The sequence below is a fragment of the Pogona vitticeps genome, chromosome 11, assembly GCF_051106095.1.
Source record: "Pogona vitticeps strain Pit_001003342236 chromosome 11, PviZW2.1, whole genome shotgun sequence".
Classification (NCBI taxonomy): domain Eukaryota; kingdom Metazoa; phylum Chordata; class Lepidosauria; order Squamata; family Agamidae; genus Pogona; species Pogona vitticeps.
The window spans coordinates 2170394-2192771 of NC_135793.1; the positions used below are offsets into that span (position 1 = coordinate 2170394).

At 45.7% G+C, this 22378-nt stretch overlaps 1 protein-coding gene and 1 long non-coding RNA gene across 2 annotated transcripts in view; one reads left to right on the plus strand and one right to left on the minus strand.

Moving 5' to 3' along the window:
* LOC144584485 (uncharacterized) lies at positions 1-7494 on the plus strand. Its single transcript, XR_013538753.1, has 2 exons — positions 1-78; positions 4765-7494. It is a non-coding gene; the product is annotated as an uncharacterized LOC144584485 (long non-coding RNA).
* LOC110074356 (ubiquitin carboxyl-terminal hydrolase 12) overlaps positions 6663-22378 on the minus strand; it is a 22297-nt gene continuing 6581 nt past the window's right edge. Inside the window, exons 2-9 of the mRNA XM_072981494.2 lie at positions 16671-16751; positions 13799-14012; positions 12819-13045; positions 12257-12333; positions 11713-11796; positions 10991-11188; positions 9696-9774; positions 6663-9129 (exon numbers count right to left, since the gene is read on the minus strand). Coding sequence (XP_072837595.1) covers positions 9028-9129; positions 9696-9774; positions 10991-11188; positions 11713-11796; positions 12257-12333; positions 12819-13045; positions 13799-14012; positions 16671-16751 — 1062 coding nt within the window. The 3' untranslated portion in view covers positions 6663-9027. The remainder of the gene's footprint in view (positions 9130-9695; positions 9775-10990; positions 11189-11712; positions 11797-12256; positions 12334-12818; positions 13046-13798; positions 14013-16670; positions 16752-22378) is intronic.

The following is a 22378-nucleotide window of genomic DNA, read 5'->3' on the forward strand; positions in this document are numbered from 1 at the left end:
CCAGATGCCATTACAAAATTAACCATGATGATGATGATGCACTTTTTGAGCACAGCTCTTTCTTCCAGAAGAGACAAGGTACTGGGAAAAGTTGATGTTTTGTTCCTAATTGTTGCTTAATTTTACTATAAAGGGGACAGATTTATTTTATTTTATTTTATTTTATTTACAGACCGCCTTCCTCCTGATAAGGGGACCTAAGGTGGCCCACAGTATTAAGAAGAATATAATTTAAAACATTGCAAGCTAAACATTAAAACAATTAAACTATATGCTAATTAAAAGGCAATTGAATAATTAAAAGCCTATGGACCAATCTCCCTCCTGAGATCTGCGCGTCCCCCACTTTGGACACTTTTAAAAGTCCATTAAAAACATGGCTATACATTCAGGCCTTCCCTCCAGTTAATATCTGACTTCTCTGTTTATTCTCTCCTTATGTATTTTCTATTCTATTGTTGTATTCTGTTTATTACAATATGATTTATGTAATTGTTTGTGTTTTTTGTATTATTTCACTGTTTTTACTATATTGGAAGCTGCTTTAGACCAGATGGGCGGGGTATAAATCAAATAAATAAATAAAATTTTAAAAGGCATTCAGGGACTCAGTGATGAGGGAATTGGTGACATATGGATGTCCCTAACATCAGGTGAAGACAGTTAAGAGTGAGGGTAGTATTTATTGATCTTATGCACGGTGTTGAGCCCTTTTTGTTAACAGGAACAATGGCAAAGGATAAAAAGGACAGCTCTTGACAATGCTAAAAATATTTGCAGACAGGAAACCCTTCAAGCTCTTTGCTACCACACAATGAGGATGGATACAATGGTCTAGTAAATAAAGTCTATTTGGATTAATTTCACTTGTGTTTGTCTTTTAATGTCATGGAGGAAGGCCAGCATATTGAAAGACATGAAGCCAAGAGCACCAGAACAGGGAAGAGTTTTTCAGAGACAGGCCTGTCTGCCGATATTCATTTACAGATTCTTTATAAAACTTGTTGGGAGAAAAAAACAATAGAATCATAGATGAATGGAATTGGGAGGGACCTATAAGGCCATTGACCCAATGTCCTGCTCAAGGAAGGAATCCAAATTATAAAATTATCCAGTGAGTCATTAATATTTGTAATCCTGGTGGGGTGTAGTGGATAGAATGATGGACTAAGTCTCTGGAGAGCAGAGTTCGAATCTTCACTCAGCCATGGAAACTCACTGGGAGAGTAGAACTGGTAAAACTTAGGTATCTCATCTTGAAAGTCCTATTTAGAGTTGCTGTAAGTCAGTTCCAACTTGACAGCACAGAACACACATCGTGTGTAGGGGGAATGCTGCAGTTCCACTACTCTCGATCTTGGCTGTCATTGCTTTGAATGCATCGCTCAGTGGTCCCTGTGGGCTTTCTAGGTAAATCTGCACCTGAAGGACAGATACAGAGAACCTCAATGGACCCCATCAGGCATTACCCAATGTACAGCTGTGAAGGCAGGAAGCAGCAAACTTGACACTGCCAGCGATTCAGTTCCCAAGGCCAGCTTCGACTGGCAGCCGGCTAGAGACTTGACGTCACACTCCAAAGAGAAAAACAGGCCCTGCTCATTCCCTCCCCCCCCCGATACTGAAAGGATGAAAGAGGCCACCATAGCTGCAGACAGATTTAGAAGAACCAATTCCAGCTTCTTCCAAATTGTCTCCTGATCCTGCCAAAACACAACCTGGGCTGTGGGATTACAGAAGCCCACAGCAAGGTGTCAGAACTGTAAAAATAAAATAAAATAAAATAAAATAAAATAAGGTGTGGACACAGGAGGGAGGAACCTGATGCTCAGTGTTGGAGCACTGCTGCGTGTAGGGTCCTGTGGCTACTCTCCAGAGCTGAACGACAGAGTGAGGCATCTCAGTTTCTCAAGAAAATAGAAGTGTGATGCTGCAGCGGATATTACCGGCACGACCGCAGTGCTTGGCCTCTCACACTACCATCCATAAGAAGTAGATTAAGAAATAACAAGCCGCCCCAGTGGTGGGAGGATGAGAAGGTCAAACCCCTGAGATCCTTTTCCACCCAAGAAGTTTGTCGACTCACCATGGTGGTGGACGATTCTTTAAGAAAAGCTCGGACTTCGATCGCTGAAGAGGGCTGGACTCACCAGTACAAGGCATATTCAAAAGGCTGCTGAGAGCTGACCAGGGTCCTGAAATCTAGTTTCAGGAGGTTAGCTTGATCTGACCTGTCTTCAGGCTGCCCGGGAGAATCTATGCTTGACTTCGTAACTTCCCCAAGATCCAGGCCACACTTAAGAGCACGATAGGATTCCTAGGTATTAGGAGTTACTGTTTTCTTGGTTACAAAATACTGGTGATGAAATATTGGCAAAACCAAAGTTCCTTACAAGAGGCTTACTAGCTGACAACCATGTCTGCCTGCCTGCCTGCCTGCCTGCAGCTGTAATCATTACAAACGGCTCACTGGAGAGCTTGGTGAGTTGGAGCACCTGGCTGTGGAGCCTGGCATCAGGAGTTCAAGTTCCCAACTGGGGCTTGTGGGAGAAGAGCCAGCCTGCGTAGCCTTGGGCAAGCGACAAGAGTTCCAGAACAATGCCAGAAAAAAAAAAGGGAATCGTAAGCTACTTCTCAATATTACTCAGTAGAAAATACTAGAAAATCTCATGTTGGAGGCAGGTTGTGAGCACATCATCATCATCATTCAATACAAAGATCATCTCCAAAGGATGTAATTCCTTTTTTGAATGACATCTGTAAAGGTGTGGCCTATTCTTGCATTTGTATTTTATCTTTTACAAGCTGTCAGATTCCTGGGGGGGATTTATATTCTCCCCTTCTTCCAAAATACTTTTTACCAACTCTCTTTAAAAATGGCAGCCTAGGAAATTTAACTATAACTCCCTATCCTATTCTGGACCCCTGTTCCATCACCTTCCCTTTCTTCATTATCTGTGTTAACTTTGTAATGGCTACACTAGTGCCCTAGGTAGTTATGGCTCAAGCAGGTGTAATTATCCCAGGCAGAGGATCACACTTGAGCCCCACCGAATCCTCTGGTTTGGTTACCCTCCTACTTGTAGTAAGTGATGAGTAGGGCATATCATTTTTTCCCCTGCAGTCTATGTTTGAAAGTATAAGTGGGTTGCACTTGCTTATGAGTAATCTGGTGAGAAAGGCCAGATGACTTGTAACCATGTTTGAACTTGCTAATGGGTTCAAATGTGGGTTGCAGAGAAAGTGTGACATGTCATAGAAATCCTCCCTCTAGTGATGAGTCTAGAAAGACTTACTGACCTCCATGTGTAAGGCAACAACTGGAAATGAAAGGTGCAGGATAGAAGCTGACACTCCCTCAGTAAGGGTACCTGACTAGGATGTGAGGTTATCTATAGAGATCTTTTTAACCTGTGTAGGGGATCTGGGCTCTTCCAGATATTGGCTGAGCTGCATCACTCCCAAGCACTAACTCTTGACCAAGCTGGCTTGGACTGGTGAAAGAAGAAGTGCCAGAGAAATAAGCTTCCTTCTCTTTTCCCCCAACCCCCATCAGTTTCCCCTTCCCACTGCAGAATCTCAGACTTCCAGAGAGATTTTATTATTTTAAAATTTTCAGCATTGAAAAACTCAGATGCAGGGAGACACGTAGAACCAGGCAACTTTAAAAAAAACTTTTTTTCTCAACCTTTCAAGTTATTTTCTGTTGTTACCGAAATATAATTAGTTGGAGTGTTTTTAGAGGCTGCCACTCAAGGCTGTTGCTATTTTTCCCTTCTTTTTCATAACTGACTCAACAGTGACGACATGGGTTTGCTCTGTCATTGTTTTTAATAATGGAGGGGCGGGAAGCATGAAAGGCGCTTTGAGAGCTGCGTTTCATTTGATAAGATAATTCTGTAATCAGGTTGGAGGCTTTTGACAGAACCTGTTCGGGATCTATCATCATGACTCATGCCTTCCAACCTTTTTTTTTAAAAAAATAAATAAATTCACAGATGATTCCTCAGGCCGAACCCACTATCCCTTCATCCTTGACTCACAAATCCAAGAAGAGTAGGAGACCCCAAAATATTCAAGACACTCATCTAGAAGTGGGAAGTATGCATCAAAGACTGGGCTCCCCTTTGAGACCCATTCTTTATCATTAAAATAATGAATTCTCGCTTTAGCTTTTTTTTTTAAAAAAAAAATTGAGTATCATAACTAATGAAGAATGACGTAACTTAAGTGCTGAGGATAATTAAGACAAAATTGTTAAAGGATATCCCAATACTAAGTTTAAGCATCCATTGAAATTGAGTTCTGTGACCAGCAGACGTCCTTTCAGACGCATTAGAAAGCTTGCATGTTGCCTGCATCCTCTAGGTTGGTTCAAAAACCATCCCCGATTCTTGGCCGTATATGCTGATGTGCATCATGCCACAGAGAACTGCAGAGCCATGTGAGGTTCATCAGTGCGTGGAGTGGCATGCAGAAGGTCCATGAATGGGTCCCCAGCCCCTCCAGACCAGGAGAAAGCCCTTGCCTTTCAGAGTAGACTCCAGACCAATGTTCTGACTTTGCTTCAGTACAGATGCTTGCGTTTTCTAGACCTTGCTTCAGTTCTTCTCTAAAAGACCCCTTTTCATCCTAACCTTGCTTTTCACTTTCGTATATCAACCGCAGGGACTACTAAGAGTTGGACACTGTAAAAACAACCTCGCACGGCTTCTCCCCCTCTTTTCTCTTCTAAAGCCTGGCTTCCCTAATTGCTCTTGACAGGAGAGGAGGGCAGTGCCCGGACTTCACAGGCGAGACACGAATGATGGAAAGAAAGAAAGACAAGATCAGAGGTCAAAGAGCCTTTTTCGGAGGGGAGGAAGGTAAGAAAGGTCTCCCTGCCTTCCTTTGTTCCATATCTTGGGAGTGATGGTGGAGCAAACCAACATTCTCCACAGCGCGAGGGAGAAGCATGCGATGGAATCCTTCAATATCTTGAAGTTACAGTTTAGAAAGTAACTTTTCCAAGCTCTCTTAGGCCCACTATTAAAGACTGTGAAGTTAAAGAGAGCAAGTCCATTAATCTTCTCCCTCTGTCCCCCCCTCTCTCTCACTCACACACTCATACACACCCCTCTACCTGATGAGGGTGGAGGTTCCCTCCCCTGACTTAGAATTGAAACTTTCTGGATACCAGTTCCTCTTTAAAAAAAAAAAAATGTTTAAGAGCCACTAAAAGGTCTGGATACCAAATAAACAAGAAATCCCAGCTTGATGACTGTGGAGTCAGAGGTTGGGAGTTCAATTCCTCTCTAGGTCTCCTGGGAGAACAGCCAGCCTGGGTGGCCTTGGGCCAGCTGCACAGTCCCAGGGATGCCCCCAGAAGAAGAGAATGGGAACCCACCTCTGATTATTCTCTACCTGGAAAACCCTGGAAAGGGTTGTCAGAGTTACAATATGAAATTGTGATTTTTGTCCTTACAGGCTTCTTAATTTGGTGAAGTCTATGGGTGTGTCTCTGTGTGTGTGTGCGCACACATGTGCACACAGGTGTGTACTGTGTGCAGGAAACACTAGAGCCATAAAACTGCTTGATTACCTGCGAGCCATGGTAGATGTTTTATCCCTTTGTAACACTGCACTAAAACAGTCCGCTAATATTTTCTGATCAAATGCCAAAGCTGATACTTTTTTAGCTATTTCTGTTCGACGCTCAAAAGAAAACCTTGAGAAACAAATTGAAATTTTGCCAGGATAAATTGCCTCCAGAGACTAGAAAGTGAGCAGCCTGAGTATGTAATTTAAAATCTTTTGGAAAGTGTGAATATTTTCCTTTCCAGGCCTCGGAGACGGTTGGGGAAGAATTCCAACATCATCTCTTGCAACAACTTGTATGACAATTTTGTTAAGCGGCTCTTCAAAAAAAGTAAACAGGTGCCATTTAAAAAATCAACACATTTTCCTCTACAATGAAACACACTAACAGAAGCCTTGATTTCACGTGTTCTCTCAGCAGGAATGTGCACAGGCCTTTGATGAAGCTTGAAGCCCAAACCAAAATGGGCCCTGTGGGTTACGACGCTTGCCAAAAATGACATGATCAGCAGCAAATATGGGCTGCGTCCCAAACTTTGTTTGCACTTTGGAAAGGAAGCAGGTGGGAGTGATTAGCAAAAACAAAAAGAAAAGCCCAATTTAAGCGTCGTTTTTATGAGAATACCCTGTGCAGAAAATTATGATGTTTTAGGGTGAGGGTGGACCCCAAGCAGATTTTCTGTATTTTGCCAGCTCTAGACTCTATGCTGAAATTTATAGATGCACAGCCCTGTTCTCCTAAGTACCAGCCTGACAAGGCTTTCCTGAGGCTTACCTTGAAACAGGCTCTGCGGTTCAAAGGTTAATCCTGACCCTTTCTTTTCCTCACCAAGGTGAGCTGGTCCTTAAGAGTCCGAGGCTAAGACGGGAGAGATCTGGGTGCAAATACTGACTTGGCTAGGACGTTCCTTGAGTGGCCTTGGACCAGCCCCTTCCCTCTCAGTCCAATATGGGATGAGGGAGAACCACAAAGTTCACAAAGGAAGGGAAGTAGACAAAAAAAAAAGTACTGTACAAGCAAAACGTTGGCACCCATTTGACATTTAAGCTCACATTCCATTTAAAAAGACGCCGCAGACATCCGAGGCCTTAGACCATAACTAACCTTTATTGGAGACATTTGGGGGTCATCTTTTATACAGAAGTAACATCATCATGCCACCCTCTTCCAAGTCACCCCCTTATAAATCTGTAGCAAAAGTGCACCTTTTCATCTATAGTATATATCTTTCCATATCCTCTGCCTCTCAAAGTCAGGTAATTTATTTGCAAAAACATTAGTGTCAACTATACAAAATACAAGCCTCGTGTTCTCCTCGGCTACCTGGCTGTATTTGGTGTTTCAGGTGTGCATCCTGCTCCCTCCCCCCATCCGACAAAATGCTAGACACAGGTCGTAAGGTCGCTGTGGGTCGTTCTCTTAGCAAAGAGAACATTCCTTTGTAATGCAGTTATCACCAACCAGCGACTGACAGTAAAAAATGTTTTTTCATTGGTGAGGACAAACTTTGAATACTACATTTGCATATTAGACATTAGCATTGTGGGGAAAGTCATTCTCTCCCCGCCCCAAAACAGTTCAAAGATGTAGAATGCTGAAACTTTAGCCCAGTTCAAAAACACGTTTATTTGGAGGGTTTGTTTGTTTTAATAGCAGAAAGTGTGATGGATGGAATACCATTGGGTACACAAGGCAAAACAGCAAGGTGACCACTAGCGTTACTGTAAGGACACTGAGAACAGGAGACGTCCCTCTGAGAAAAGTTTGGGTAAAAACAGAACACACGTTATGGAATTTATTTGGTAAGCGACCTTCCTGGCAGCTGCCAATGCACATGGTAGGGCAGGGCGTTCTAGGCCAAGCAGAGAGACCTTTCATGCTGTGATCAAATGGCAAGCTCGTTTTTCCTTCCCATGGAACGTGTCCCCAAGTGATCCACGCCTTCCTTTCTGGGGAATCGAGGCCTCTGATCTAAGCAGTCGCCTCTTCTGGCCCCACCCCAAGGGGCCACGTAGGGCGTCCCCCTTCATTTACGCAACTGGAAGCCACTCCAGGTGGGGACGGCAAGCAGCCGCTCCCAAAGCGGGCCTTCGTCCCAAACGGAGTCACGAGACCAGCAGGATGCTTCGAGCGGCTGGCACCCGGCAAGGGGCGATTTTCAGTGCAGATATATAAGGCTTGCTGAGTCTTCCCATTAATCCTTGGAGTTTCCACCTATAAGACTGGTTAAGGAAATAGGAACAAAAATTGTGTCTCCACTAGACCGCCCGATTTTGCTCTCCTGCAGCCGAAGCGGCCGTGGCAGCACAACCACGACTGAGCCACAGTTTTGCGAGGGCAAAAGGTGAACAGATGAAGAGGAACGGCTCAAAAGGCAGAGAGGCAGGCCTGTTTGAATGGTTTCCCTCCTTCACACCCATTCCTCTCATGGTAATGGCGACGGTATCAGAGAACCTGCTGGTTAATATGCATATTTTCCACACGCCGATCCGTGCTCTTCCACGTGTTGTGTCTACGCAGAATTCATTATACCATGAAAGAAACACTGAACAGATCCTGTTTCAGTAGAGGGCACTTTTGGCTTCTATAATAGCTCCAAGAAATACAGTAACTTTCACATTAGACATGATCCTAAAGACTTCCACCTCTCTTTTTTTGCTCCCCTGAATTTGCCAATCTTGCAGTTCTGAGTCAAACATCTAATCAACCAAACAAACAAACAAAAAACAAGTCAAACAGGTTACAAAGCATATAAAATTACCTTTAAGGTGGTCTGGGAGAGACAGACAAAGTGAAAAAAAGTAGAATAAATAGTGTTATCTGAAACCAAGATGACATCTTTGAGGAAATTCAAGATGCTCTTGAAACACCAACTTTCTGCCTTTTTTTTTCTGTACATAAAATTCAAAATGTGATGCTTCCAATACAAATTATCCCGATGGCGATTCCGATGTCCTCGGCCACCAAAACCAGCCAGCTCATTTTTCTCCTGCTCGTATCCTAGAAACAGGCCTCAAGCCGACAGCAAAGGCTGAAATCGTTTTGCTAGAATCCAGAAAAGTGACAAAAAACCAGAAACCAAGGAAAACGTCTCAGGCCTTTGCCGAACGGAGAACAGAATCAACAGGGCTACTTTCTCAAACCTTTTCTTTGGGCTTGTGAAGAATTAAGCAGCCGGTTTTCAAGTAGAGGTAACAGATTCCGGAGGTCAGCGCATAGAGAGTAGGCCAGAGAAAGAAGCAGAAGCAGAGCGCCATGCACCCTCGCCGACAGCTGCCCGCCCACTTCTTCAAGGAAACAGCCCATCACATTTCCTCTGGATCTCCTGTGGTTCTATGGCTGAGGGGAAAACTGATTTTATTAGCACTGTGGTATCCTGTCCAGGTGAGGCCTTGACCCCTTCTTTTTTTTTCTTGCCACATGTGAAAGAAGTTTCAACATGGATCACCTTAGTCCCTTGACTGGTAGAAGAGGATGTATCCCGATTCCGAATTTTTGGAAATGTCCGATGTCAACCCATAAAACTCCTCAATAGCCTGGGCGTCGATTTTCTGCATTGGGGAGCAAGAACCAGGTTAAGGAAGGAGGAGGACCCTTTGCCTTTCCTCTCTGAAGCCTAAACCATGATGGCATATTACACACGGCCACCGACGCAAACCATGTTTAACGGGGAGTGGCCATTTCTGGGTAAACCTGAGATGGAAAGGATGGGCAGAGGTAGCTTTGTTCACCTTGGTCGCAAGGGGATTCGGGAACAGCGCTGCGTTCTCTAGCCATGTCATCAAGGTGAGCTGGAAGAGGGCCATCGCTTTTCCAAAGCCGACAACGTTCAAGGCTTTGCAGAAGCTTTACCGGCATCACTTGCACCAGCAGACTTCAGCTGTTGCAACCCCAAAACTCATATTTAACCCCAACCTTCAACATGGACTGCCCAGTAATTTCTCTTTCTCTTGCTTGCTTTCTGCTCTTTCCTTCATCTACGTCTCAAAGGCAGCCGTCATAAACATTTCTTCCCCTGCTGTGTGCCTGCTCTTCCCCCTCCTGGTCCTTCTGGGACCACTGCCACGACCCTCAGAAGACTAAAGACCACAAGGCTGGGATGAGATGATGCACTTACCTCTACAATGTCATCGTCAAACAGCAACCAGAAACCATGGCTCTTGACGATGGTGATGTAATGCCCACGGTTTGGGCCACTGGGATAAAGCAGAAATGTCACATTAGTGAGAGAGAACTAAGGATCTCTCCGAGGTACCAACCAGCTTGGTTAATTTTAGTCATTGCTCTCATATGGCTTGCCGATCAGTGGAGCCTTTGACGAGGCCTCCGGTATGATTTAAAAATCACACACACACAAATTTCCAAAATGCTACTTGCATCTTAGGGGAATCAAAAAAGGGGACAGAATATAAAGCTGATAGCTGGTGTCTAAAGTAAGGCAGGGGTCGGCCTCCCCCCACCCCTGCATCAACTATAATATACAAATTAAAAATAATTCATGAATGCAGCAGCCCACGAGAAGAGCCTCACTGGATCAGACACACAACGCTTTCTGCACAGAACATTTTGTTTTATAAAAACCCGCTTCCTTTTTCTATTTTTAATCCAAAAGGCCAAATTAAATAACACTGGGTGCACTCTCAACAATACACAGTTTAACCACCCGGTGGTGCTAAACATCATTAAAAAAAAATACGCTAAACTCATGGGGCCAAACCCGGCTGCTTTAAATGACTTTGTTGTTTCTAATAATAGCTTTTATTTTGTTTTCATTTCCTAGAAGATGGAGCAGCCCATACCTGGCTTCTATAAGGAACTCAGCATTTTTAAACGACCAGCCAAACACCTTATGTTTATGGAGAGAAAAGGCAGGTCAAGATAGCAACTCAATGAACACAGTTGGAGAACAAGAAAATCTAGCTCTCTGTAGAAAGGAGATGGTACTAAATATTTGGCTACAGTAATGATCCAAAGGGGTCCTGTGCGATTTGCTCAGTCATACCACCGAAACGAAGACTGGAGGTCTCTGGTTCCTTTGGAAACGACCTGAGAGGATGCAGAGTTCAGCAAACCAAGCTGGTGGGCAGAGGTGTGGAAGGGTGGAATAAAGAATGGAAGAAGACAGGATCCCACAGCACAGCGGAAAAGAAAGGGTCCTGGGGTGCAGGGGGGGGCTTCTTTTGAAGCAAAGATGCTCAGCCCGCCACGGTGGCGCGTTGGGACCCCAGCGGCGCCTCCCAGGGGAAGATTTGCAGGAGGGAGTGCGTGCGGCTGGTGGGAGTTGAGGGCCCGGCCACCTGGGAAGCCTTGGGCAAGCTGCATGGTGGTCCTGGAGCACCCCCAGGAGGAAGGACCGGTAAACCACTTCTGAATATGACTGGTGGCCCATGTCTACGGCTCCCCAGAGCTTACCTGCCACAGTGCACCACGACGGCCACGAGGTCGTACATTCTGTCCGGGTTCGTGGCATCCCCAGATGTGTTGAAGAGTCGAAGCTCCAAGGGAAAGACGACACGGTAGGAGAGCTTAGTGTATCGGTGCAGCTGGTCCATATATTTGAACCTCTTCAAGTGGAGAGCCAGGATCATGGGCAGCTTTTTCACACGCATCCTGGGGCCGCAAAACAAGGGCACAAGGAGGAGAGAGAGGAGAAAAGGTCCGTGTGTGTTACGCAGTCACTGAGCACCGACGGGACGTGTCTGAAGTCCCTCAGAGAGCAACATCCGCAGATTCCCAGGAAAGAAAAATCGCTAAACTTCTAACCTTCATGAGACTGAAACGTCACAGAGAATCGCTTCTGTGCTAAGTAGAACAGAGAGGACAGGATTCTGTTCTTGGGGATCGGAATGAAGCGAAGCAGCTGCTCCATTGGCACGAAAACCCACTTTCCTCCTCGCAACAAAAGGGGAAGCCTGAGAGAATTCTGCCCTGTCGCCCCGGGGGTTGTACAGTAAGAGATGGCCAAAAAGGGTACTGAGCCTCAGCAGGAGAGGAAGAGGAAAAGCCCACCCACACGTAGGTTCACCTTCGCAAGAGCACTGTGCAGGGCGAGAAGGAGAACCGCACAGAGGTCACCCGGAAGGGGTACCGGAGGGGGACAAGCACCGCCACAGGGGGATCAATGGGAGCCTCACCTCTTCTGTGCTTCCTGTTTACTGCGGCACTGCTCACAGTAGTATTTGTATTCACTGCAGAGCGTCTCGGTGTTACTGAACCCCCTGTTTAAAGAGAGAGAGAGAGAGAGAAAAAATCAGAGATTTAATGAGGAGTTTGTGCCCGGCAAGCTTTCCAGTCCCGAAACAAAAGCTCGTCACTTCTGCCCCAACGTAGCCCTGCCCGACATGACGGGAGTCCCAAACTGCAATGAGAAGGCCTTCCTTGACCTGCAGCCCCTCCAGAAGACTTGGACTACAACCCACATCATGGCCAGTCTGCACAGCCATTATATCCCCATTCACAGGCTTCATTATTGCCCCCAGAAGGTCTGAAGGCCACCCCGTCTTGTGCAGCAACCCTTCCAGGAGAAAAACATTGCGTCCTCTTCAATGTCAGTACCGTGAGCCAAACTCCAGCCACCCTGCCTTCGTTACAGCTCAGAGAAGACCCATGTAGAGGTTGACCAGATGTGAAGGGCTGTAATTTTTGTCCCTCCTATTTATATATTTTTAAAAGATATACCTCAAGCAGTGTGTTATTGACGTATTTTGTTCCACGTCAACCGATAAGTCCAGAAAGTCTTCGTCTTTGCTGCTAACCTGCAAAATGGAAATAAAATAAGGAGGCAAGGGAGATATCATTAGAACTAAAGACATTTTAGAACAATTTAAATTAAGCATCTGTTTCACACACTGGATTTTTTTTTTTAGACTGGGCTACAAGGACCCTCTGTCCAGACATAAAGAAGATGCAACCACTTCTGCAGTTCTGCACTTCAGCTATGAAAAGGGATTAAGATGATTTATGAGAGAGCTTGAAGGCCAGAAAGGTGCATGCTGAGAAGAAGCCTGGACACATGTCAGAGAAACAACAAGGAAAGTCCAAAATATAGACATTCAACCGGCGCTGACCCCACACTTCATGCCCACCCTTTCATCCACAGTTCAGACTTCCATTGACACAACACGAGAGGGATTAAAACTGTAAGGCAGACCGACTTTTTCCTGGGGGGGTGGCGGTGGCAGTGGGGGCATGTAAATAAGAGTTTAGAAGAATTTCAAGGACCAGCCAAGAGGCAACCTACAGCTTCGCAGTTCAGGCACCGGGTCTCATTGGTGAGCGTGCCCTGGAAGATCTGGTGGACCCACGTGAGGTCCGTCTTCTCCCCTTCGTCGCTCTCTAGGCTTCCGTTCTGAAGCTTGCCGTTCTGCTTCTCCTGCTTCTTCTCCTCCTGCAGCAAGTCTGCGATTGTGTTCAGTAGGTAGTTGAGGAATTCGTGGGCATCCTGCTGCATGTAATTGTCAAACAGTTCTGAGGACAAAGAGGCACCAGACAAACAGAGAGAAGAAGGGACGTTAAGAGGGGATCCGACCCCTTTCAGGTGCAGTTGGCGCGGCTCCCAAAACTATGAGAGTAGTTGAGAGGGGTGGGGGGCCTGCCTCGTCGCCACAGTGTCGAACTGAGCCACCCTCCCCAAACCCGTGAACAGAAAAGCACGGCCCGTCTAAGTAAGAAAGAGCCGGCCCTCCTTTCTAGACCCAAGACGGCGTTCACAGAAATCATGCTGGTGCACAGAGGAGAAAATCTAAAGCCCTCTTTTAGATCTGGCATAAGTGATGGGGCATCTGCGACACAAGACCAGCTGAAGGAAAGCCAGCAGAACTTCCTCAGATCACAGCACTGACTGGGCTTTTCACCGCGTGTCACATGCTTTCCATTCTATGGATAGATATTTAGATTTCACGACCATGGTGATCTCCTGGCCTCAGAGCGCCCATCGGTTTTTCCACTGGCCCGTGTAAACAAAACAGGACGGGAGCAAAACTGTCATGTTTGGGACGTGAATCTGGAATCTGAATCAGAAAGGCAGGGCCAGCTCTGGGCCAAGATGGGCCTGTGGCTGGGCTCCACCGAAGGCCATTTCCTCCTGTCCCTGCCATGGTTGGAAATGCCTGGAAGGAGAAAGCGAGTCCATCGCTTCCAGGCTGCGAAACTAAAATCTGAAGAAGCCCTCGTCCAGCCATGATGCTGAGGAAGGGAAGGTGGCTCCAGAGAGATAGTTACCGTTTTCCTTCCTCAGCCGGGAAATAAATTTCTTGGGGGGGATGACCCCCACCTTCTTCTTCTGGGTGGCGATGCTGTTGAAAAGGTCTGAGAGGCAGGTCAGGAGGCTTTCCTTCTTGCGAGGCTGGACTTTATAGGCCAGAACCTTTTCCCGGAACGGGCGGCAAAAATAAAGGGCCTGTAAGACGGAGTTGCAGTAGCAGGTGTTGCCGAACTGGGTGGAAAAAAGAAGAGGACAGGATTATGGCACGCCGACTCGGAAAGCCTGCCTACACGCGGCACAAACAGGCAGCCGACCTGAGCCGAGAAAAAAAAGGGACGGGGAAATGAGAAGGGGGTTATGAATGACGAACATGCAAAATGTCTCACCTCACGGAATTCCCTCCTTCAAAGGGCCACCTCATCTCCGGACGAAACGTGGTGGTGGAAGCAGGGGACCACCTGGGTGGTCGAATAAATGAAAGCCTTTACTATCAGCTGTGCTTCAGTGGTTCCCAAAGCTGGGGTCCCCAGAGCTTTCTGGGACTACAACTCCCAGAAGCCTTCACCGCTAGCTGTGCTGGCCAGGATTTCTGGGAGCTGCAGTCCAAGAACATCTGGGGACGCAAGGTTGGGAACCATCACCCTAGAAGTGGCTTCTGTATGACCTAAGATTCTAGGCCAGGGGTCCTCTGTGCTGGATGGGGTTTCAAGGTCAACAAATGATGGGGTCACACTCTTCAAAGTACTGTTAGTTGCAGGGGAAGCACAATCACCAGCACACAGGCACCCGAAGGAAGAACATGCTAACACAACAAGGAGCAAAATCGTTGCATGCGGCTGTTCTGACTTATGCGCTCTCCACTCCCTTCAAAATGGCAAGCCCACCACCACCACCACCACTAAATGCTGCTTCTGGGAATCTTCAACTGAGGTCTAGATTAGATGCTCTATGATTTTAAAGAAATCTTGCCGGGGAAAACATAAACATTAACTATCGGTCATCAAAGTTCCAGGGTTTCATATCCTCACTCTTTAAAGAGTGAGCCCTGCTGTGAAATAAAATCATATGCGCTGTGGGAATTAAATTATATTTTAATATCTCATGTAAACATTTTAGAAGCTGTAATAAGCAGGCTGTGCTGTCTGTAATGAAGCTCTTCACAACTCTGCACTCTGGAACCGGGAATTCCTATGCCACTGACAAAAGGCTTGCATTGAGACAGTTTAACCTCTTCCTCTCTCTCTTTTTTTTTAAGATTAGTAATACAATTCAGCAGATAAGATGCTCAGATTCAGTCTGTGCTTCTTAAGCCAACACTTGGAGTTACATGGGATCTCCTGCAGGAGATCACTCAAGAAGCAGCTACTACCAAGGTCCTGGGGGGTGGATTAAGAGCAAGAAGCAACAGGCTTTGTGGGGTTGGAAGTCAAAGGCTGCGGCCTCAGCAGCACAACGATGCCCCCCAGAAAGTCACAAGCAGGAAACAGACACTGTGCTCCAAGAAACCTCACAGAATCAGGGCCTTCCTCTGCATCAGTGTAGATTAAGGACAGGAGGATGAAGCTGACTCAGCTTCGAGTTGCTGGCATTCAGCAGAGGAAAGAATGCCCCGGAGGGCAAAGGCGACAGTCATTTCTTGCTTCCTGTTTGCATCGCCCTCCTGGCCACAGGCCGGAGGCTGGGAGAAGCAGCTGTTTCACATATGTTGTGCATCTGAAGGCAAGAGAAGCAACAAGAGGAGGAGGAGGAGAGGCTGGTGGGAAGGAAGGGGTTGTGACCAAAGCCACTCAGGACTCCTGCAACATTATATCATAGAATCACAGAAAAGTGAAGTTGGAAGGGGGCCTACAAGGCCATCCAGTCCAACCCCCTGCTCAACGCAGGAATACCATCAAAGCAGATCTGCCAGGTGATTATCTTAAGTTTTTCTTGAATGCCTCCAGTGTTGGAGCACTCACCAACTCCCAAGGTCACTGGTTCCACTGTCGTACTGCTCTAACAGTTAGGACATTTTTCCTGATATTCAACTGAAATCTGGCTTCCTTTAACTTGAGCTTTATATGCTTTCCTCCATTGGCAACAGAGGGCTTCCCAGCACTATGGAGATCCAGAGGCCCCAAGCTTATCATTGGGGCTGTGTAAAATTAAAATTAAACACGTCCAACAGTGAAAGAAAGCACTGACGCCAGTGAAACAGCAGCAGCTGAACAAGTGAGAAGAGCCATAATTTTGGGTGTGTTCATAGTTCTGGTATTATATTAATACTGTATTTATTTACTCTATGCATTTCCCATCTTTTCTCCAGTGAGCTATAGGTAGTATCCACGGCTCTCTCTCATCACCCTCATCCTCACAACAACCACCCTGTGAGGTAGGTGAGGCTGACTCTGTCAGCTTTGTCAACTGAGGAGCCTGGGTTAGTGGGGTTCGAACTCGGGACATCCCAGGCCAATTTCAACACGTGAACCACTACTCCATGCCAGCTCTCACTGCTCAGGCAAGCAGCCTGATGGGCATGAACAGATTTTTTAAATTCTTCTTCTTGATCAAACTGCGCACATATCACTGAACTCCCCTCCGAACCTGTTCTCTAATGTGCCGCTTCTATTTAGAAGAAAGCATTTTCTCAAATGGGAAAGCAATAGATGTTTCAAAATCCAAAATAGGTTGCTTTGTTTCAATTCGTGAAATAAAGACAAATCTTTTTTTTAAAAGTGTTTCTGGATTTCAGAATATTTGTTTGAGCAACTTTCCATTCTGTGTCAGTAGCATCGCCCACAAACAGAATGCTCAAGAGTGAAAGCGTTTTTCCTTTTAGAACCTAGAAGACTGAAGCAGGAAGGGAAGACTGAGCACAAACCCACACATAGCATTGAAAAACCCACTCACATTGACCAAGCCGAAATAATGTTCATTCACGGGAAACTGCTCTGGACCTATTTCTTTCTCCAAAGCGGAGGCATTAGCGCCCTGGAAAGACAAAACAGTCAATGGTAAACAAAAGAAAAAGGAAACTCATTAGATTTGTTTTTAATAAAGTTCCACTTCACCTGCATCTCAGAAAAACAAGAAATGATTAAATAACAATCACACACACACACACACTGCTGATACAATGCACTCCTGGAGGTGTCTCACTCAAAAGACTGATCTCAGCATCACCCTCCTTGGTTTCATTTCCTGGACTTCTGTTCCATATTTCTCCCCAAAATAAGACCCAAAGCATCTCACAACCATTTCAGATAAAACAGTACAGACCCTCTGGCAATCTACAGCACCAGATGCTCAGACAACATTCTCTGGACCTTATGGAAAACATCTGTACGTTTTACAGCACAGAACGTGCACGTTCAAAAGCAATAATTTAAAACCAAAGCAAACCATACTTTTTTTTAACAGCTACTAAAACCTAGTTAAAGGGGATTCCTGCCAAGATGAGCATTATTTCCAAGAAGTACAGGAGTGGCAGACAAGTTTCATTTATGTAAGTCAGGATGAGTCCCTCTCTTGCACATCTTTTCTTCTGATCTCCACCAAGGGGAGGGGGGTGGCAGAACAACAGGACAAGTCAAATTACGGGTCCATTAGTTCATTATTACCATCTGTGCTTACTGGCGACCGTCAAAACCAAGTTTTGGACAAGATCACCCCCAGCCTTTGGAGACCCAGGACATTTCCATAGACACAGGGTGCACTTTAGCACGGAGGCTCAATCCTTCCCCAAGAACCACTGCCATATCTAAGACGACATCCAGGATTCCTGCTGCTTCAAGTATGCACATTTGAAAGACACGGCCTAGGCAGGGAGATGCCAGCTATAAAGAGAAGTCAGGGGATGTTTTTAACGAACGCTTTTTCAGTTCCAAAATTCTGAGTGGGCTGGGATGCATGCTTGGGTGTATGTTATCCATAACACTGCAAGAAACAGAGGTACACACAGCTGTCTTGGCTGTCGATGTCCCGAGCATATGGGCAGTGGCAATCGGGACTTCACACTCATATAAAATCAACCCGAGAGCCTACGGGTCAATCTCAACCATGTCTTTGGCACTTACTTAGAAGCAGTGCTCCCTCAAGTGGTGAAAGCGGTCTGTTTGTTAGAGCTTGTGCTTTCCCTTGTCTCTGTTTTTCTTCCCCCTCCCATTTTAACACGCTCTGTTTTGGGATTTGCCATCAGAATGTGCAAATCTAAACGCTGAGGTGTATCTTTGCTGGGAACACAGCATGCACAGCTGTCAAGCTGCCAAGCTCACATTTTCAATCTCTGCAAACATTTATAGTTCAAAAAGCATTTTTAAAAGGAATATGCATCATCCAAACCCAGCAAGCCCCCACTTTAAAACATACAAACGCACAACACTAAGGAATATTTCCATGCCCGAAGCACAAATGTTTCATTAAATTGGTGTGTTTAAGATGTGAAAGCAATAATAAACCTACATAATCAACAGTACATAAGTTGAAATATTGAATGCAAAAGGTTCATGGCCTGGATCCAAAGGAAAGGCATGTCCTTACAGAAGGAAACTTAATGCACCAGTGGAAACGTTTTCCTCTCTGTTCCCACTGTCAAAGAGATGGGCCATTGCACAAGAGGTCGCCTCTACTGGCCTATATTCAGTTGCTAATCCTAACGGAAGAAAGACTCATGGAGTCAACAGATGAATGCTAAGTCAACACGTCTGTAACTCCCACTGATTCAATGGGTCTACTCTGGTTTGGACCAGCAACTTCCAAACTATCAAGATGCTTGGGTTTAATCGGCTTTAAAACTGCTTCAAGTAGAGTGCATGAATGTAACAATGGTATTTTAAGAAATATGTATTTTAATCACAGAAAGCCCTGCTCTTCTAAACGAGGCCCCTTTTGCTCTTGCAGACAGCATGAATGCACCGGTATCATTCCAGAACTTCAGACAATGGATACGTAAGGCCATTGTTCACCGCAAGTGAAAAGCACAGCTTTTTCCACTTCAACCTTAAATGCATCCCTCTCTTTAAAAAAGATTCTGCGGACGGAATACATTTACAAAAATCAATACCCACAGGAGGCAAGGAGGCCCCCTTCTTTACTGGCAAAGCTACAGAAACGAGAAGCGGAGGCGAGCTAAGTACCTTTAGGACAAAACTAGTCGTAAAACACCACGTGCCACAGTCTCTTGGAAAGCAACACCTCAGGAAGGACAAAACCTTTGGGAACACAGAGCGAAGTGGTCACTGGATGATTTTGCTCCTGGAGCAGAGGTTTTAACATCAGAGACTTTGGGGGGGGGTCTCTAAGGCCCTCATCCCCCTCAACAAACAAACACTCAATTCAACACAAATGCATTTGTACTGCAGGGCCCCAGATCGCCTGTGATCGGCCTCCATTTTAATCAATGGCCATCAATTCCAACTGGCTAGCTGAAGAAGAAGAGCTTGAAGCCAACACGCCGGCTGCAGTGGCTTCCATCGAAGAAGCTTGCCGGGCCTCTCCACCATCCACCATCCGCCAGTTGAGTTTGGGACATCAAAAACAGCACATCAGTTTGCAACGGCCCACAAGAACTTGATGCAAAGCCTTGAAGAAGATGATTTATCATCAAACGCTCACTATTTGTTTTTTGTTTTGTTTTATATTCTTAATGGTTGATTAAAGGTATCACCTACTCCTGCACTTGTATTGTTTCCACGACCATGCAACCTTATTATGATTTTCCTAAACTCAATTCAGACACTTCTTGAATTTGTTTTTTTCTGAATGACAGGAAATGGTGATTTCAGGGTGGCTGCAATCCACAGCAGAATGTGAAGGTGGGGGTGGGTGGGTGGGAAATCTGCACACACCCCCAACCTGTTGAAACTGCCCATCCTTGACACAGATAAGTGTGGGCGTGCGCACACATGTGCATGCATCTTTTTTGCAATAAACGTGAGCCTGGGCAAGCCACTTCAAGGTTCTCAGTCTGCAACAGGACACAAATCTGCCCTAATATAAGTGGGTACATAAAATAAAGGAGGGTGGGAGTCGCTTGTGATTTTTTTAAAGCCAGGGCAACTCTGACAATCGTTATTGATAATGTTTTGATGCCAAATGGTCTTGCTGAAAACAAAAGTCGTTCTACTGGTTCACGAAGGCTGACGTCGATCTTCCGTCCACCTCTGCCTTCCTCCACTCGGGGCCTCCGAGATGTCTTGGGTTACAACTCCTCTTGTCCTTAGCAAGCCATCACGCCGGCTGAGGAGGATGGGAACTCCGCCACCATGAACCTGAAAGGTTCTGAGTCGGAAAGGCGGCTGAGAGAGAAAAGCCAAGGAACCTGACTCCCTGAAAATGGCTGAGCAAGCTGACACCAAAACCTACGCAACATACGGCAAAATGCTCCATATATAGAGAAGCTGAAAGCAAGCCTGACGTCTGCAGTCGTGAACCTCCCCCGCAAGTGCCCCCAAAGCGCTTTGGAGACAGACCAGCCCGAGCCAGCCGGGGGCTTATTAAGCAAACCATCAGTGGCCAAAGATGGAGGAATCGGAGAGAGGGCTTTATTGGACAGGTGTAGGAAGGCAACCAAGGAGGGGGATTTCAGCTAAACATGACGTATGGCTCGTAAAACATCTCGACTGCATAAGGTCTCCATGCAAACCAACTTCACAAGCCCCAGAGGGGTCTTATCGCAGCCAAGTGACTCACTGTTGCACTTAAAAGCCCAGAAGGCCAGATTTAAACCAGGCCTGGGTTCAACTCCTTCTCTTTTGCTCTCTCTCTTTCTCTCAAACACACCATATTACTTTATTACTGCAAAATGTAATAAAACTACCTCCCATTCTTTGAAGCTTACTTTCCTACTTGATCTGCTCGAGAACTTCTTGTACCCTCCTATCCTTCATAGCTTAATTGCTTACCGCGACATTTCATTTTGCAGTGCAATTAAACCCATTCATGGGCAAAGAAAGAAGTGATTTATTATCCCGGACACTTGAAAAGCTCTTCTGTAAAAACTCTAAAGACACATCCTCTGTTCGCTTTCTGGTTCGGGGATGCACGGGTCTTTTTGCTTGTTTGTTTAAAGTTTACCACCCAACGTAATATGCATATGTGAGTGTTCCAACTGTTTTAAAACTTTCACTTTTGACAACGTATCATTACACAATTGAAATAGTCTTGTAAGGGACCCGTGGGCAAAAGTCTCCAGAAATAAGGGACCAGCTTTCCTAATGCATCGAAGATAAAAACCACTTGTGGGAAAGATAATATCTTGGGGGGGGGAGGAAAGGGGGGGAGAAACATCTGGATGGCCCCATCTAATCATATTAAGGATGTTCACCTCTCAAAATTAAGGGAAGATTAGAATGTACCATTTGGTTTTTCAGGGTCCAACGTTAGGAATTTAAACACGACTCATAGATGCTCTGGCAACTGACCCAAATGATGGTTTGCCAAGAAAAAACAAGACCTAAAATCTACCCCTGCCTCCCCAGCCAATGACTCAGCCTTGACTCTCCCTTTTCAAACAGTTTTTTACTCCAAGGTTAATACCAGATCACCTCCCAAACAAAACAACACTCCTGGAATTAGAACATGCTCGGCTGACACATTTCTCCCAAATTCCCAAACAGTGCGTGCCGTGAGAGGAAGATCCCCGTGCTTAGTCTAAAACTTATCTTTTCTTCCTCTGGTGACAAAGCTAATGATTATCCCCATTCTAGAGTTGATGGAAGAAAAACGATGACTTATTGGTACGGAGTCAGCTGTATGCAGAGCACCTGATGCTCTACAATCAGCCATCGGAATAAAAGGGGTGACCCGAGTGGCCGTCACAAAATAGAAAAGCAAAGAGAAGGGCGATCAGCCATGAGAAAGACGACACAGGGGAGGGACAGCTGCATGTGGGCAAAGCAGGCTTAGTTAAACTTGGGAGAGAAAAAATTTAACTGAACAGGGATGTAAAGGAAAAGAAAGGGGGTGTCAGGAAGAGCAAGAGAAAGGAGACTCACTGTAGGGGAGACCAAGGCCACTCAAGAGTGAAGATCGGGGCAAAGACATAAATGGGACACAGGGGCTGAGAGACAGAAAAGGACAAGTCATAAAAAGCTTCCAAAAAAACAGGACTAGGAGCGTTGTGATGAGGGCAGAACTGGATGGAAAGCCATTCAGAGATCTGAGAAAGGGCATCGCGCGGACAAGCCGAATGATCTTAGCGTTTTGGATCAAGGCAAGAGGTGAGACTGGGATAAAAGCAAGGCAAGAAAACAAAAAGTGACCAGAGAATGAACCAGCATTTGAAGGAACTATGAGTTTGCACAAAATTTGTTAAGAGTTCAATTTCTCTTTTGCTCTCGATGCTCCGAGATAAGATGGAGGCGCTTTGCCTGTTAAGGAGGAGGCTGTTGATGGGGTTGAAGAGCATCAAGAAGAGAGAGGCTGGGAAGGAAAACTGAGGAGTTTAGTCTTGGCACGTTGACCTTGATTCAGTGACAAGGCATCTAAAAATGTAAATCAAACAGGCAAAAATACAGGAACAGGAGAGAGCGAGAGAGAGAGGTTATCACCAGAGAATTTATACCTACAGCTCAGAGGTGAGCACTACAGTTCCCTGGCACAAAAATCTCGGCACTGCA